We start from the raw sequence: 17,616 nt of genomic DNA, 5'->3' as shown, positions 1-17,616 counted from the left end.
GAGCAGCGCATCCCTCACCAACCTCAATCCGGTCGTTTTAACGGACCCCTCACCAACCTTAATCCGGTCGTTTTAACGGACCCCTCACCAACCTTAATCCGGTCGTTTTAACAGACCCCTCACCAACCTTAATCCGGTCGTTTTAACGGACCCCTCACCAACCTTAATCCGGTCGTTTTAACAGACCCCTCACCAACCTTAATCCGGTCGTTTTAACAGACCCCTCACCAACCTTAATCTGGTCGCCTGTTAAACAAGCGCCCCCTCTGTGACCATCGACTACCAGGCTCTGCGTAAAAGGTCATCCCGGACTGGCCCAGCCCATGTGATTTCTGCTATGGCGGGGCGGGTGCCGGCCAAACACGGCGGTGGATCCTATTGGTTCCCCGATCTGAGCGGCCTGCCCCCACCCCCTCCTCCCTTCCCATCTCCCGGTACAAAACAGCAGAGAACACTGACGTCACCAAATTTGGAGCCACACCCCTCTGCACTGTTATTGGTTAGCGAAATACAAGTTGGTTCCCACTTCCTATATACCAAATTTTCCAATAGGTTTCCCCAGGCCTTTCTTTTTGAGCCGAATGTGAACGAAAATAAAAGGCTGGCTACTGACTGAGGCTAAGTATGACTCAAGTCAACTCCAAGTGAAAGTTGCCCAGTCAAATGTGTAGCCTACTGGAGTACTTGCATTTGAAAATATCTAATTCAAAAGTACAAATTTACATTTTCTTTTTTAATATCAATGCATTGTTGGATTGAAATTTTGACATTTTCCACCCAAAAGAATATAATAATAAAAATATTAGATCTACAAGCTCACAAATCCTTGCATTGTGATGTGTTATATGAGCTTGTAGATCTGATACTTTCACTATGTTTGAAATAATAGGGCTTAAGTGGTTAATACATAATAGCCTATACCTTTTCCTTTCCTAGAAATGAGGTCGGGTCAAAAGTACAATATTTCTACATTTGTCTTTGAAATGTATAGTGGAGTGAAAGTCACAAGTAGCCTATCCAAAAATGCAAACATGCAAGTAAAGTACAGATCTTCAAATAAATGTACAGTAGGCCTACTCAAGTACATGTTTTTCGTTACTGTCCACCACTGTTGTCAAATTAATTAAAACAGGGGTCAACCTCATGTTAATGTTAATAAGATGAAATACTGCAAAATCATAAATACTGTAGTAAATGGTTCCTTCAATGTTTTGCTTTGAATCTAACACTCAGCATGCACTGTTTATATTATACAAACGTGTCCATGCACAGGAATGCAAAAATGTAACTTGCCAACAATAGTATAGTATAGAATAGAAAAAAATTATAATTAGTACAAAACAAAACAACACTATAGTAACAACCACCAGAAGTGTAAGCCATCAAGAAAACATAAACTGACCTTGACCTCATGACCTTGATCAAATGGAAAGATTTGTATAAGCTGCACTATGCAAGTAAAATGACACACAATATTGTAGTTACATTTCTGTTTGTTTGTTTGATTGTTCTAGAAAGTTAATCTAGAAGAGTGAGAACAAACCACAAAGGCCTTCAGGTTGCTAAACAGCACTAGTGTCTTAATTGTCATGATCATGCACTTCATCAGTGAAAACCTTAATAATAATAATAAAAAGAGCAAACCATAATCATATACAATACATCTGTGGGATTAAACCCTCCCTATGTGCCAGTGGTCACAGTTATAGTGACCCAGAGGAGCAAACCTCAACTGATTATCACGCAACTGAGTAATATCAATAACCGTGACGTGTGTGTGTGTGTGTGTGTGTGTCCTCCTCAGGTGAATGCGTGGAAATGCAGTGCTCACTGTCGCCACCTCCTGGTGAATTTCCATAATGGATGATACTATCTGAGTGTTCGTAATGGGTCGGGACTGGAGGACACACTGGGGACTGGAGGACACATTGGGGACTGGAGGACACACTGGGGACTGGAGGACACACTGGGGCGTTCCATGGCTTGCCACCACATGTCACAAAGAAAGGGCAGTCTGTCCCTTTGTGTTCTCAGTCACACGTCTTCTTTGGCCTCCGGGCCGTGTCTGTCTCCCCCTTCAGGGCTGAGAGAGACGTTTGCGTTTGAGCTTCTGTCTCGCCATCTCCTCCTTTTTCAGAGAAGAGAGAGATGAGAAGAGACCACCGACCCACACTCCTCTGTCTGTCTGTCTGTATGTCTGTCTGTCTGTCTGTCTGTCTGTCTGTCTGTCTGTCTGTCTGTCTGTCTGTCTGTCAGTCAGTCAGTCAGTCAGTCACACCAGGAGATCTGTCCATAGCCACTCCCATGCAGCGTTAATGATCAAGTCCGACCCTGTTAGTTAGTAAGGCAGCTTCGACCCCACACTCTCTCTCTCTCTCTCTCCCTCTCTCTCTCTCTACACATCCAGGTGCACTGTCCTTCATATTAGGAGTCTGATCGTCAAGTTCAATTTGGATGAATTTTCACCATCACTGGCTATCAAATACTTCATACTTCAAGAGTTTATGAGTTAAAAGAAAGTCCTATACATCCAGTCTTGTTGATAATACTGTTGACTCCGAAAGATGTCCTCAATAGAAAAAAAAATCATCTCAATATATTATATAAAAATGTTTTGTAAAAATGGAAAAAAGGGTGTGGGGGGTATTCAGCTGCAATATATACCATATCAATATGATCAATATGTACAGATGCCATGCCGCTGGTTAGTTATCACTGCAAAAGAAGAAGAGCAAGGATTGATTATGATTATTGATTATGAGTAGGGCTTCATATCACAGACCAAACAAGTTCTACCCACTAAAGTTAGCAGGAATCAGTCAATTTCAAACAATCAATCATGCTTCGACAGCCGTATGTACTTACAAAATGCCCCTGTAGCGAAATGCAAATCAAAGTCAAACCATTAATTTAATGCTGGTAATCATTCCACAGAAAACCATCTCAAGGGTTGCTTCTATTCAAGGCATTTTGTGACTACTAAGATGTTAGCTGGACTACAATCGCATATCACCGTGCCAACTGCTGCCACAAGAAATGCTCATCACTTCGTTAGCCATTTATGCTTCAGGCTAGGGCTGGGCGATATGGACAACAGCATGAAATATCACAATATTTCTGTCCAATTTATACCATAATATCCATATTGTGACGATGAAATCATGTTGTGATTTGTGACAATATCATTTTTCTTTCAAAACAATTCAAAGCTTTTCAAAAATAGCAAAAATAGCCGATCTATCCCAATGCAATGTGTCACATCTAGTATTAAATGATATTAAAAACCAGGAATAGACAACACTTATGTCATGTTATGATTTTCTAAATCTCAGGTGATATCTAGTCTCATCATGATAGCACTGCTGTCGGGCAGAAACCAGCTAACTCCAAAATGTTCATTTTTCAGGAAATGAGGAAAACCTTATATATTTTTTAAAACAAAGCAATACTGCCTCCTCAAAGTTGGTATTGTGACTTTATATATTGTCAGTTACTTGCATGAGAGGGGGAGAGGTGGTGGAGTTAGCTGCTTTAGCAGACACTTTGAGGGTCCAATGGATTTTAATTAATAGGTGATTTTGTCATAAGCACTTTTTAATACTTTTCATTGGTTCCAAATTTGCATAACCCAACACACGTAAAGGGTGTTCAATAGCATTGATTTATGGAGGAGAAAAAAAATCAAAAAGTCTATAATGGAGTTAGATGGTTTCTGCCAGACAGTGACGATATGTGATATATTGCCCAGCCCTACTTCAGGCCAACGTCTGTGCGTTTCTTTCCACTCACCTTGTGCCAACAGCCTGGTATGGGCAGTCCGTCATGTCCCTGAGGAGTGACAACAACAGTGGTGAGCACAGTGCAGCAGCAATACATGCACCAAGTCTCTGTATACGTCTGTACAGTTGGGTGCCACCGATATTGTCCCTTATCATTTGACCCATTTAGGCCTGACCTCAAAATTTTAAAAAATCCTTCTAAATCCTCCAGTTTTCTGAAATAAATATTTTCACGATTTTTCAAAAATAGCAGACCTACAAGCTCGTAGCGCGCCACGCGGTGGCGCGCTATGAGCTTGTAGATCTGCTATTTTTCAATAGCTAAATTATAATGTTTAAAACACCAAAAGGGGTTCCCGCCCAAAATGGGTTAACTGTCCTTTTGCGTAGATCACGCAAACCTCAGCAAAAAGAAAAGGACATTATCGATGGCCTCCAACTGTACGTCTGTAATCTACATAACTCGAGAACCGTTCGCCCCACCGACTTCAAATTCGGCACACGCGTGCAACACACCACCACAGGGAGTGCAGTGCCCCGGTGTCGAGTCCGTCGCATACACTGTTGTCCAGAACCAGAACAAAAGCCCAGGCTCTGGACCTGATCACCCTTATATCTCCATATATGGAGCTGGCCTGTTCTTCTGACATCACAACACTTCATATTTGGGCATGCCTGACACAGAACTCCATATATAGGAATAAAGGGACACAGAGAGACAGATACAGAAATCTCCATATATGAGCATAAAAGGGACACAGACAGATGGGTGGAACGGGTACTCTGACACGGGTACAACGGGTACTCTGACACGGGTACAACGGGTACTCTGACACGGGTACAACGGGTACTCTGACACGGGTACAACGGGTACTCTGACACGGGTACAACGGGTACTCTGACACGGGTACAACGGGTACTCTGACACGGGTACAACGGGTACTGCATAGCCGGCTATGCAAGATAGTAATACAAGAGATGAGACAAGACAAGACAGAATAGAAGAGAAGAGAAGAGAAGAGAAGAGAAGAGAAGAGAAGAGAAGAGAAGAGAAGAGAAGAGAAGAGAAGAGAAGAGAAGAGAAGAGAAGAGAAGAGAAGAGAAGAGAAGAGAAGAGAAGAGAATGCAGTAGGGTAGAGTTATAATATAACTCTCATATATTATATGATAGTTCATGTAGAAAAGGAATAGGACAGCCAAATAAAGCAGCAATACAGACGAAGCGAGGAGGAAGGAGACATAGATACTGTACCAGAGGACAGGGGGCGGCAGAGCCAGAAGAAGGCAGAAGAGGAGGAGGAGGAGGAGGAGGAGCAGAGCGCTCAGCATCCTTGGAAAGATCTTTGGGTTCCTCACAACCCTACAGCATGAAGAGGATACATCCACAGCATTGTGCAGAAGAGTCACAGAGCAGAGAAAATAGCAGGAAGTAACATAAGCAAGACTGAGTGTGCAAGAGAAACGGGCAAACATTTCGAAGTGGTAATTCACACCACTGAAGCTTTTCTCAGACAATTCTGATGCTTAAAATTATGACAATAACAGACCTATACAAGCTTTCGAGCTTGTAGGTCTGCACTTTATGTTGCCGTTGCACGGCTTAAAATGTTTTCGTCTTTGGTTTTAAGTTAGGTCCTGGAGGCCCAGGTCCAGATAGAGAAATATGTCTACAAGAGAAAAAGCGATGAAGTTATTTCTGGTGAGATACCTACGTATTATTAGGTGTCACGACACACTGGTGAGTTGCCACACTGTGTGTGTGTGTGTGTGTGTGTGTGTGTGTGTGTGTGTGTGTGTGTGTGTGTGTGTGTGTGTGTGTGTGTGTGTGTGCGCATGTGTGCGCATGTGTGTGCATGTGAGTGCGACTGTGCGTACATACCACAGGACAGGGTTGGTCCAGACCCGGGGGTCCCTGTTCTCCTTTCCCTCCCTTCAGACCTCTTCTCCCCACCCCTCCCCTGTCACCCTGGAGACATGGAGCACAACAGCCATGCTTAGACAAGAAGTACAAGTACAAACACACAATGTTTGCTATTTGTTTTATTTGTTTTGACAATCCATAAACAGGTTGGGGTTGTAGTGTCTGATCAGACTTGGAAGATATGCGGGTGCCATACCTTTGGTTGCTTTGTAAGTATGGTAATATGATACATAAACTCTTGTTTTGCTATTGTTCAATTCACTCCATATCACACAATGAAGTCCAAGATTCATACGCAAACCTCTTGACTCCATTGACCTGTAAACCAGCAGTCGTTTACCTTGTCTCCTCTTTCTCCTCGCTCCCCCTTCTCTCCAAGCAGTCCTGGGAAGCCCTGGCGATGAAAGGAATACAGGAGGACTCTAAAATAACTCTTACAGTTGGATATTGATCCAGCACCTGTCGAAATGTGTGGATGTGCGTGTGCCTCTCGACTGCTATAGATGACCACTCTTAACACTCTAATCGCCCAGGGTTATTTAATCCGTTAAATCAGAGCTCCCAGCGATTTATAGCAGCGGAGCACATTTAGCGACGGACCAGGCGCTATCCCGGATGTAGCGGAAGTAGCTTGATGTAGCCAAAACACTCCAGAGGCGAACGACAACAACGGGAGTTATGATGAATTCTAACGTGACTAGCGACAGGACCGTCATGGGCCGTCTAACACATAATCTTTGCTTAGAATTGGATGGAATGATTTATATCAAGAGTTATTCATGTTTTAAGATTTTCGGTCTCGTCGCCTAAAATGGGGGGGGAACATTTTCGATGACGTCCCACCGTAAAATAACATTTAATGTTGCGCAACAGACGCTCCCAGCCTGTGGAGCGATGCGATCGGTTTTCAATAATCTCCGTCCTTCTTATCAATCTCCGTCCTGAGCGCTGGGCGTTACTAATTGATTGAACGGAGAACTCTGTCCTTGCCGCTCGGGGTGTTAACCAGCGAAACCCTACAGTACCTTGATGACCAGAGAGTCTCCAAGCATCTACGGTAAATTAGGCCCACAATTTCTTCCCCTCTACCCAACATATCTTCGATGTAAATAACAGATTTACAAACATGTAGACATAGTTTACGCCGAATGTTCGCCGACTACCGTACTTTCACTATTTTAGAAAAAAGCTTTACATAGATTGTGCATTACATTCACCCATTCACCCATTGTGCATTACATTCACCCATTCACACACCGATGGAGGAGGAAACCATGCAAGGCGCCAACATGCACATCGGGAGCAATTAGGGATTTGGCGTCTTGCTCAAGGACACTTCGAAACCAACTCTGGGGGAGCCCACAGGGATCGAACTGGGAAACTTGCGGTTCACATGAGGCCCCTCTACCGGCCACTCTACCCCTGAGCCACTGCCACCCCAACATTTAAAGATCGTGATAGTGAAAGAGAGATTTTCACCACAATGACATGCCCAGAACAGGGACGCCACATTGAAAGTGTTTAATAGTAATCACAATGAAGACTTTGAGCTGCGTGTGTTGGACTCATTCATCTTCAGCATGACTACCATTTGACTTTGCTTTGAAATATCTAATTTATTTACAGCTGTGGCAGAAATAACATTAGATGCATGTACATTTATATACTGTGTACTTACATCCATTCCAGTTTCCCCTGTTCTGCCCTGTGTGAACACAAAATCACATTTTCAATCTCAAATGTCCCACAAAAGGAAAAATACTAGAATAGCGAAATCCTGTAAAATGTGTTCATTTGCTCACTTTCTCTCCCTTGGCTCCAGGAAGTCCAACCAAACCAGTTGGCCCAGTTGGTCCATGGGGGCCGTCCAAGCCCTAGTAAAACACAATCATCATCATCATCATCATCATCATCATCATCAACATCATAGATTCTTGGTTGTGTCAACACCACTTTTTTCAAACATGGTTTTGGCAATATCACTTTACTAACTAATTAAATAACAAAAGTGAAATGTGCTAATGTGACTCTTAACTATAATAATTTGGAATAAATCATATAGGCACAGCCACAGGCCTTCTCTGCCTTTTCTCTCTCACCAGGGAAAAAACTGAAACAGAGTTTCTTTACATGTTTTAGCTGGTGTGCAGGAAGCTATAGAGTATAGAGTCTTATAGGCCAATCATGATACAAAACAGATGATACAAGACATTTGGTCACATACATCTTTATCAATGGCAAGTTCCTGCAGTCCTCCATTTCTATTATAGAGAATGTCGGACCTTGTCGAGGCCTTTAACCATAGACCAGCTAGCTAGCGATACTCACTTTGAAACCAGGTGGACCAATGTCTCCCTTCTCTCCCCTCATTGCATCTCCAGGCTCTCCCTGCATCAGAACAGACAGACTTTCCTCAGTCATACACCTAGCTAGCACGACAGTACTATTGTGGTCAATTCAACATACTGTACGTACATCTATTGTATGTATAACACAGAATAACTCTTCCTACTTCCACTTCCCTACTTACATCACAGGTGTTACCGGCGATGATACTAATTAAGGCTCTGTTCCATTTAGTGTGCAGTGTTTTTAATTTCAAGGACCCCCATAACTCTGGGAGTGTACAACTACAAATGGAATCAAATTGACCCGTTCCATTTGTACCCTCTCAGAGTTACGCACCCGTACGGGGCCATTTGGAACCCACTCAAGGACACTTTGAGACCCACTGGTGTAGCAGAGTGTTTCCAGTGAGCCAACATGCACAATATCAGCACCCTGACTCTGTTTGACCAGAATGGAACAGAGCCTTCATTAGTATCATCTGTCGATTCATCGGTAGGAAGTAGGGAAGGGGCCCAAGTTCTTTCCAAAATGGCGTGTGTGTATAAGAGCCCATTCCAGGGTCTTAGAGTCTTACCTTGGGACCAGGCATTCCATGATGTCCCTGAAAGACATGGTGCACTTGTGTGAGTGTGTAACACTAATAGATTGACGGGGGGAACAGTGATTATGTATACTTATAATAAAGTCAAGTCAAGACATACTCTCTGCATGTCACAATAATAACCCGCTGCTATGCTACGCATGAGTCGCTTTGGTTCACAATCATGTTGTTTTACGGTAAAACTGTGAAAGAATCCTGTTGACAATCACTAGCAGCCATGTCATAAAAGCAAACATTATTATATGCATACAGTATTATAGACTCTGCTTGGTAATTAGATCCCTTTGTGGTCTTTCATGGACCTTTGATAAATGTGATGTAATGTAATGGATTGAGATGTATCAATTATTGGAATTATTGCAATTATTAGAACTGCTGCTTTTTTGCATGTAAAGGAGCCAGCTTAGGTGGTTCAGGCATCTGGTAAGGATGCCTCTCGAGCGTCTCCCTAGGGAGGTCCTCGATGCACGTCCCACTGGAAGGAGATCCCCGGGGCAGTCCAAGGATGAGATGGAGGATTTATATCTCCAAAATCTGCCGGGAACACCTCGGGATCCCCAGAATGAAGTTGCTAATGTTGCTCTGGTGGAGCAAGCTGTTGCCTCCGCGACCCGACTATGGATAAGCGGTTGAAGATGGATGGATGTATCAATGACTCACCATGAATCCTGGAGGTCCTGGAGGCCCCGCTGGACCTGGAGCACCAGGCTGGGAGATCATCTGAACCTGGACACACACACAGACACACCTGGCCTCAATACAATGTGTTTGAAAGTGTAATTATGTATTCTGCCGCTTGGCCAGTTCCCACTTGACAAAGAGACACAGTCTCAATGTGTTTTTACTGGTTAAATCATTTCTGATGAGATATGTATTAGGTGTCACGACACATCGACACTGGTGAGTTGCCACACCGCGTGTGTATGTGTGTGTGTGTGTGCGTGTGCGTGTGCGTGTGCGTGCGTGCGTGCGTGCGTGCGTGCCACTGACCATGTTGTCTTCCAGTCTGCAGTCACCTTTCTCTCCCTTGTGCCCGTCCATTGCCTGACCCACACACAGACGCAGGAGAACCACAGCGTTAACATTCAGCTGTGTCCAACACACTCTAAACACCTTTTACAATAATACATCCTTCACTAATCACTACTCACAGCAGGTCCAGAAAGACCCATCTCTCCTTTCTCTCCTCTGTCTCCTGCTGGTCCGGTCACACCCAGGTCACCCATCGACCCCTAGTGGAAGAGCAGAAGGGTTAAAGGTCAAGCTTTTAACATATTTATTTTTCATAAGACTTTTGTGTTAATATAAAAACGTTATGAAGGGGTAGGAATTTATAAGCATTAGCTTCTTCCTGCTCCTTTTCAAACACACTTATCTATTGTCTATTGACATATATATTTTTAAGATATTTTGTATCTGTACTTTTATTGTTTCATTGTGATGTTTTATTGTATGGTGTTTGAAACAAATAAAAAGAAAGAAAGAAAGAAAGAAAAAAGAAAGAAAGAAAGAAAGAAAGAAAAAAGAAAGAAAGAAAGAAAGAAAGAAAGAAAGAAAGAAAGAAAGAAAGAAAAAAGAAAAAAGAAAGAAATAAAGAAAGGTGCCTAGTAGTAAGCTCATGAGGAACAGAGAACCTTAAAACGATTTCATGATGAGAAACGTGGCTGATTTCCACCTGAATCAAGGTTCAAACGGTTTTGTCTCATGCTTACGATACAGCTGTTCCAACATTTCAGGCAGTGAAATGTTTCTACTTAGAGCTTCCTCATAAAGAAAAACAAGACCATTCAAAATCCCAAACAAAGAAAAATGACACAATATAATATATTGACAGTACAAGTGTAATTAATGGTTGCTTTATAGCTATTTATAGCAAAAGATGGGGTGTAATAGCATGATTGATTCCCTTGTGCTTCTCTGATATGTGGCTAGTCAAAAAATCACACCTGTGTGAAATGAGGGGCGCTCTTATCATCATACGTCATCATACATCATCTCATTCTGGCCAATCACAATTTGCGTCCTCACTTTTGTCTTCAATGTTTGTGTTTACACACTGTTGTCTTCTATGTTTGTGTTTACACAGACCCCCCATAGGAGGGGTCAGCGCCCCTCAAAAACCTTTTGTTTTCTTTCTGTATTTGCCGTATTTATTTACACATTAAGGTCCTTTCAGACGGGAAGTGAGTGGCGCAGGCGCTGTCGCCTGGATCTGCTCATGAGGGGCACGGGACGCTCACCACATTCCAGGTCTAGTCATCCCGCGGGCGTGTGCACGAAACAAGCGTGCATGCGACAATTTCACTGGACAGCACCCGTGAAAAATACGCTTGCGTAATCGCCCCCCTCAACTTCTCTGCGCGTCCAAAATAAACGCATGCTAGTTGGGTAATATCTGATACTTCCGTGACCGCGGAGAGCAAAGTTTCTCAGTGGATTTATCATCTATGAAGGTTAAAAAACAAATTGAGCCCCCAAGCCCCTCTGCGTCAAAATTTGTGAGAGCCCCAAATCCATATGGCCACCATTAATAACAACCGATATAAGGTATTAAGGTAAAATAACTTTTCTAAATTTCATTATGCTTTAAAGGACCACTTCACCACTTTTCAACATCTCTTCATATAATTGGTCCTCACTAATGTTCATGATAAAACACCACCATTTTTTCCTACTCAGTCTGTGTCTCATAGGAGGGCTTTGGGCAGTTCGGACACCCGTCCACCAGTGACATCATCATTAGGCAGATTTTATTTTAATTTTAAAATATATTTAGATTATTATTATCGTGAGAACGATGGCTTCAACTTTTGCATTGCAACTTTTCAGGAAAAGAAAGCCTGCCGTTTCTATTAGCTTGGATTCACCATCGATGATGTCACTGGTGGACGGGTTTCTGAACTGCCCACAGCCTTCTTATGAGACACAGACTGAGTAGGAAAAAATGGTGGTATTTTATCATGAACATTAGTTAGGACCAATTATAGGAAGAGAAGTTGAAAGTTGGTGAAGTGGTCCTTTAAGTAGCATGTGGCATGCCAAACTTCTTTCATGATTCTGCATCCATTCCAAGCATTAGTTTTGCATGAAAAACACTAAATTCGGCCATAGCCACTTGCCCTAATGTGATGACCTCATCACATTTGTGATGATGGCTATGGCCGTTTATGGTTGGTCTATCTGGTCAATCTGGTATGTGCTACCGTACCTTCTCTCCATCCTCTCCTGAAGGTCCAGGTAAGCCAAGCTCCCCCTGGTGGACAGGTGAAAGACAACTTTTATTATCCTGACATCTAATAATCCTATATGAGATAGAATGCATTATTATAACCACAACTCAACAACACGATGGGCTTGACTGTGCTTAAACAGTCTGGTTTCAAACCACAGCTTCTAAAAAAACAATGATCCAGGAGTCACATGATGGTGTGAAGATGTGTGATGTTCACGATAACACAACTCACAGGAAGTTGGATAAATTCCTTACTTTTTCGCCGGGGGGTCCGCGAATCCCAGGTGGACCAGGTGGACCCTGGGAAAAAAAAGAAAAAGAGACAAATAAAATAATGAACTGTCTAATTTATTGCGTCTTACTTGGAAAAGAGCTCTCCATGTTTAATGACACTAGTGCTTTCTCAGACATTCATTCACACAGATGCGCAGGCAGCTGTCTGATGTGTGACACATATTGGTGTTTAAGCCATTAATACCTGGAACGCATCTGTGTCACCTCGTAGCTTTTAAACCACTTTTAACCATCATTTTATACTTTAGCTATTTTTGAAAAATCGTGAAAATGTATGCAAATCTTTGAATATCCTTTCACAGCGAACATTTTTCAAATACATATAATTTTGGGGGAATAGTTTGAGAACCACCAATATAGAAACAATAGGTAGTTTAGAAGACATTTAGGCCCCATTTACACTGGCAGCCAAATCCAGCCTGAATCAGATCTGAGCCACATCCAGATTGGAATCTGATTTGTCTAAATGAGTCATGTGACCATTTAAACCAATCGGATTTCAATCTTGATGTGGCACAGATCTGATTCAGGCTAGATTTGTCTGCCAGTGTAAATGGGGCCTTAGTAGAATCTGGTCTCAGGTCTTAATTGGTTAAACCTTGGGAACGTTGTAGGGAATTCACACACAGGGGCCATGAAGCTCTGGCGCCAACATAAAGCAATAGTACAAACGCTGGCTGATTTCTCAACCGAATATCAGGCCCCGACAGTAAACACATCGGATGGTTCTTCTTGTTCCTTCTCTCCGCCGCTGTCACACTGATGAGGACCAGCTTTGTTGCCGATGCGTTGATATACAATTAGGCCTTAAATGGCACAGAATGTGGTTTATGCTACAAGATGTCGTTGACCGCAAGCTTCACACTGGAACGCTTCACTGGAGGTTTACATCAACGAGCAACGAAGGAGACAGAGCCTTTTTGCAGTGGTGGAAGTGAGTGAAAGTTCAAAAAGCATCAAAATTAAAAGTATCAAATATATAAAATAATATAAAAGTATAATAAATACTCATTATGCAGAATGTCCCGTTTAAATGTTTTCAAATGTATAAAAATCCTTTGAAGATCTACAAGCTCACAATGCGTCGCACTGCGAGGTAGATCAGCTATTTTCAAATTGTCTAAATACACAGTAGGGCTGACGTGGTTAATGTAAGTTTTCTAATAAAAATCTAAATTAAAACTTAAAGTTCTCATATAATTGTAGTGGACTAAAAGTACAACATTTTCCTATAGTATCTTGAACGTGTACTTAAGTACAGTACTTAAGTTACTTTCCACTTCTGCCTAAGGTTAGTCTTTATTTCTAGCATCCATATGTCAAAAGTAGATAGGGGAGGGGTGGAGGGGGGGGGGGGGGGGGGAGGGTGCTGAAACAATGGATAATGATTAGTTCAACGTGCAACGATTCCTGAATCAAATGGAACGTCCTTAGGGCTTCATAGGGCCAGCAGATGATGGATCCGTATCTAGTGGTTATATCTGGAGCCCATGGTGTCTTCTCTGGTGACGGATGGCTCTCTTACATCATGCCCTTTACTCTCCTCTCTAGAGCCACAAAGCAACACTTGTTGCCCCGAGACCTCTGAAGTGTGTGCCGCCATCTTGAAGCAATAAAAGATGGAAATAATACTCCCTCCCAGAGGTGAACATGCTTATTTCTCCTCCTCCGAGAAGCCTGTGGTTGTTCGTTGGCAAAGCCATGGCAACCGACAGATGTGTTTCCCCAACAACAATTGTCTTAGAGACTATTCCATCACCCAGCAGTGGTAGCCACCCACGCAGATAATTAGCCTATGCTAAAAAGCCATGAAATTAAATTGGGTTGGAATATAATAAATCCAGTATATGTCAGTCTTGTGTTCAGCACTAAATTCATCATCATTGACTAGAATTTCACCACAGATGTGAAATGTGGCTTTTTCCACACAAACAAGTCAGCGGATATAGCGAAACAGGTTGCACACATATGACGGTGCACTGCAGTGCACTATGAGAAACTCACGCACTCTTTCTCTCTCTCTCTAAAACCATCTGACTGAACTGAGGCCAACCGATCCAGATTGGCCCCAGACTATTGATAAGATCTCTGCAGGTCAGAGTCCTCTGTAACTTTTGCTCACAAGGCTCTCTATAGTATCACATGCATGGGGCCCATTTCACACGGAGCCTCGCGGGGGCCAAATGCATGGTGTTTTTTCAATCAAATACACACTCCACTGCAGAGATAAGCATCTGTTATTAGCATGTAGCACGGTACGTGGCAGAATATCAATGTGCTCTGTGTGTAGAAGAGAGGGATTCTATTCCACTGCAGGCTTTAATTTGCATCCCCGCTGAGTTAGGGAACAGCACAATGCATGCAGAGCATGACAGGCTTTTTAACCCATTCTGACCTGAGATCAGATTCTATAAATGTCTTCTACATCCTGACAGTTTTCTGAAAAAGCTATGTTTCTATGTCAGTCGTTCTTCGATTTTTCAAAAATAGCAGACCTACAAGATCTGCTATTTTTCAATAGCTAAAGCATAACAACACCAACAGGGGTTCCCGCCCAAAATGGGTTAATATAGCCATGGGTAGGGTGACCAGATGCCCCCCTTTGCACGGGACAGTCCCTCATTTCCAAGACTTTTCAGGCGTCCCACAAATTGAGACCCTAGCTGTCCCACATTGTGACTGACTGGCAGGCATCATGTGTTCCAATGCCATAGTCCCCTAATAGTTGGCTTTCAGTTGTATAGCTCTCTCCATTGTCTCTTTTCCTGCTAGATGTGTTTTTAAGCCTGTTATAATAACATGAGAAATATCCCCCTGTAGGCTACAGTACCAAGTTGGCCGTACCACCCATGACCAAAATTAGCATTTAAAAACAAAATGTGAGACGCCAGAGGGGTTTAATATCAAAATTAAAGCAATATTAGGCCTATATGGTCGAATATGACCTTTAATAGCAACTTATAGGTAGGCCTAACTAACCCACACAAGCGATACTTCTGTCCCTAAAAAATGAACAGTTTTGGATCTGGTCACCCTAGCAGAGTATGACATGTCTTTTAATACATCCATGGGTACCATCAGAGAAGTCTTCCAGTCTGCTAGCATCACAGCACCACCGCATAGCATGTTACAACTCAAGCACAAATCCTCATAGCATGTTACAACTCAAGCACGAATCCTCATAGCATGTTACAACTCAAACACAATTCCTCATAGCATGTTACAACTCAAACACAATTCCTCATAGCATGTTACAACTCAAGCACAAATCCTCATAGCATGTTACAACTCAAGCACAAATCCTCATAGCATGTTACAACTCAAACACATATCCTAAGGCAATAAAAGAAAATGCCACAAGAAAGAAACACAAACGCAATAGCTGACAAATGTCGCCGTGGCCCTTTAAATGGGCACATCAGGTCCACATCAGGAATGGTAACAACCAGTAAGACACCCTGAGGGCGAGAAGAGCGCATCCGCCTGGGTGTACGGCGGACTGCTGGGCGAGCGCTGGCGCTTTGGCATGGGGGGGTCAGATCAACATATGGAATGAATTATGTACCGGCCATACAGTATATGGAGCTTGTCTTGAGTGTACAGGGTTTGATGAGGTCTTTATGGAGCATGTCGTGAGGTCAGATCAACATATGGAATGTCAGAACAGGTCAGCTCCATATTAAGATCTAAGGGTGGCAGCGGGGGAAGGGTCTTGCGTGTACAGGGTTTGATGAGGGCAGATAACTATAATGATAGTGATCTGGGCGTCCATGCACACCGATGATGAACGATAACGTTCTGTAAACATGTTGAACGTGAGTGATGTGTTGAACGTGATGCCCCGTATGTGTTGTATTTGCTGGCATGTGTTGCATCCTGTATGTATACATGTGTATGTAATGATGTATTAGAGGCCGCCTGGTAGACTGACTGGGGCGTTTGGTTACATGTCTACATGTCATTCAATACATCTGATGTCAGGAGTTTACCTATACTGAAAAAACAAACACACCCACGGCATGAACACAGTCACAGATCACAGGCTGATAGTGTGTGTGTGTGTGTGTGTGTGTGTGTGTGTGTGTGTGTGTGTGTGTGTGTGTGTGTGTGTGTGTGTGTGTGTGTGTGGCCCTGCGGTGTACACACATATCAGACGAACATGCTCTGTGCTGTCCATGTTTCATGGCCGCCTCAATGCTTTTCCAATGGAAGTCACGTGGTTTGACCAAACAGTTGTGTGTGATGGTCAACAGTGTTTGGTCAAACCACGTGACTTCCATTGGAAAAGCATTGAGGCGGCCATGAAACACGGACAGCACAGAGCATGTTCGTCTGATGTGTGTGTGTGTGTGTGTGTGTGTGTGTGTGTGTGTGTGTGTGTGTGTGTGCGCGTGCGTGTGTGTGTATTGTATGTTTTGCTGACAAATCACACCAACAAGGCCATGCAGTAGATTACCGAGACACTGATGGTGCTGATCGCCTGTCAGGAAGAAACAGCAATGTGTTCAGTTTGCCTACATGTGGCGGGTCTTGACAAAAAAAAAACAGAAATGTAAATGTTTTATAGCCTACCAGGTTTCCATCGCCATGGATGGCACCATTTAAAGGACCACTTCACCACTTTTCAACCTAGCTTCATATAATAGGTCCTCACTAATAATCATGAAAAAATGGCGCAATGTTTTTTCTACTCGGTCTGTGTCTCATAGGAGGGCTGTGGGCAGTTCAGAAACCGTCTTCCAGTGACATCATCGATGGGGAATACAAGCTAATAGAAACTGCAGTCTTTCTAGTCATGAAAAGTTGCAATGCGAAAATGGAAGCCATCGTTCTCACGATAATGAAAATCTAAACATTTTTTTTTTTACATCTTGTTTAAAAAAAAATCTGCCTAATGATGATGTCACTGGAAGACGGTTTCTAAACTGCCCACAGCCCTCCTATGAGACAAAGACTGAGTAGAAAGAAATCGTGCCATTTTATCATGATTATTAGTGAGGACCTATTATATGAAGACAGGTTGAAAAGTGGTGAAGTGGTCCTTTAAGTTGTGGCCTAGAATCCTATAACGTGATCCACCCACTGAAGTATGATTTAATAAATAATCTCATGTGCGTGTAGTAGAGCGTTGGGTTTTCAACCAGTGGTCGGTTCGGGGACCACCAGTGGTCCTTGAGGGGGTTCCAGGTGGTCCTCAGCTAAATTATGGAGAGTTGGTGACCAAATGTACCCTTATAGATCTTTAACTCTTGAGAGTGTAAAATGAAATCACCAAATTTCATTTTACACTCTCAAGAGTTAAATAATTGTTAAACACCTGCATTACTTAATTTACAGAAGTCTCCACAATTGTATTGTAGAATAATTGTTATTTTGATCAACGGTTGCCTGTTATCACTCCTAATGGTACCACCATCAATACAGCATGGAATTGTGGACA

General features: G+C 42.8%; 1 protein-coding gene across 1 annotated transcript in view; it reads right to left on the bottom strand.

The window, feature by feature from the left end:
- Positions 1-268: 268 nt before the first annotated feature.
- LOC306926089 (uncharacterized protein) overlaps positions 269-17,616 on the bottom strand; it is a 257,755-nt gene continuing 240,407 nt past the window's right edge. Inside the window, exons 17-31 of the mRNA XM_079505347.1 lie at positions 12,138-12,182; positions 11,859-11,903; positions 9,802-9,882; positions 9,641-9,694; positions 9,311-9,376; positions 8,624-8,650; positions 8,029-8,088; positions 7,503-7,574; positions 7,379-7,405; positions 6,041-6,094; positions 5,659-5,745; positions 5,032-5,139; positions 3,790-3,828; positions 1,964-2,128; positions 269-1,909 (exon numbers count right to left, since the gene is read on the bottom strand). Of these exons, the coding sequence (XP_079361473.1) occupies positions 2,078-2,128; positions 3,790-3,828; positions 5,032-5,139; positions 5,659-5,745; positions 6,041-6,094; positions 7,379-7,405; positions 7,503-7,574; positions 8,029-8,088; positions 8,624-8,650; positions 9,311-9,376; positions 9,641-9,694; positions 9,802-9,882; positions 11,859-11,903; positions 12,138-12,182 (816 nt within the window). The 3' untranslated portion in view covers positions 269-1,909; positions 1,964-2,077. The remainder of the gene's footprint in view (positions 1,910-1,963; positions 2,129-3,789; positions 3,829-5,031; positions 5,140-5,658; positions 5,746-6,040; positions 6,095-7,378; positions 7,406-7,502; positions 7,575-8,028; positions 8,089-8,623; positions 8,651-9,310; positions 9,377-9,640; positions 9,695-9,801; positions 9,883-11,858; positions 11,904-12,137; positions 12,183-17,616) is intronic.

This window comes from Electrona antarctica (genome assembly GCF_951216825.1).
Source record: "Electrona antarctica genome assembly, chromosome: 1".
Taxonomy (NCBI): domain Eukaryota; kingdom Metazoa; phylum Chordata; class Actinopteri; order Myctophiformes; family Myctophidae; genus Electrona; species Electrona antarctica.
This window is presented reverse-complemented; position numbering and strand designations above follow the sequence as displayed.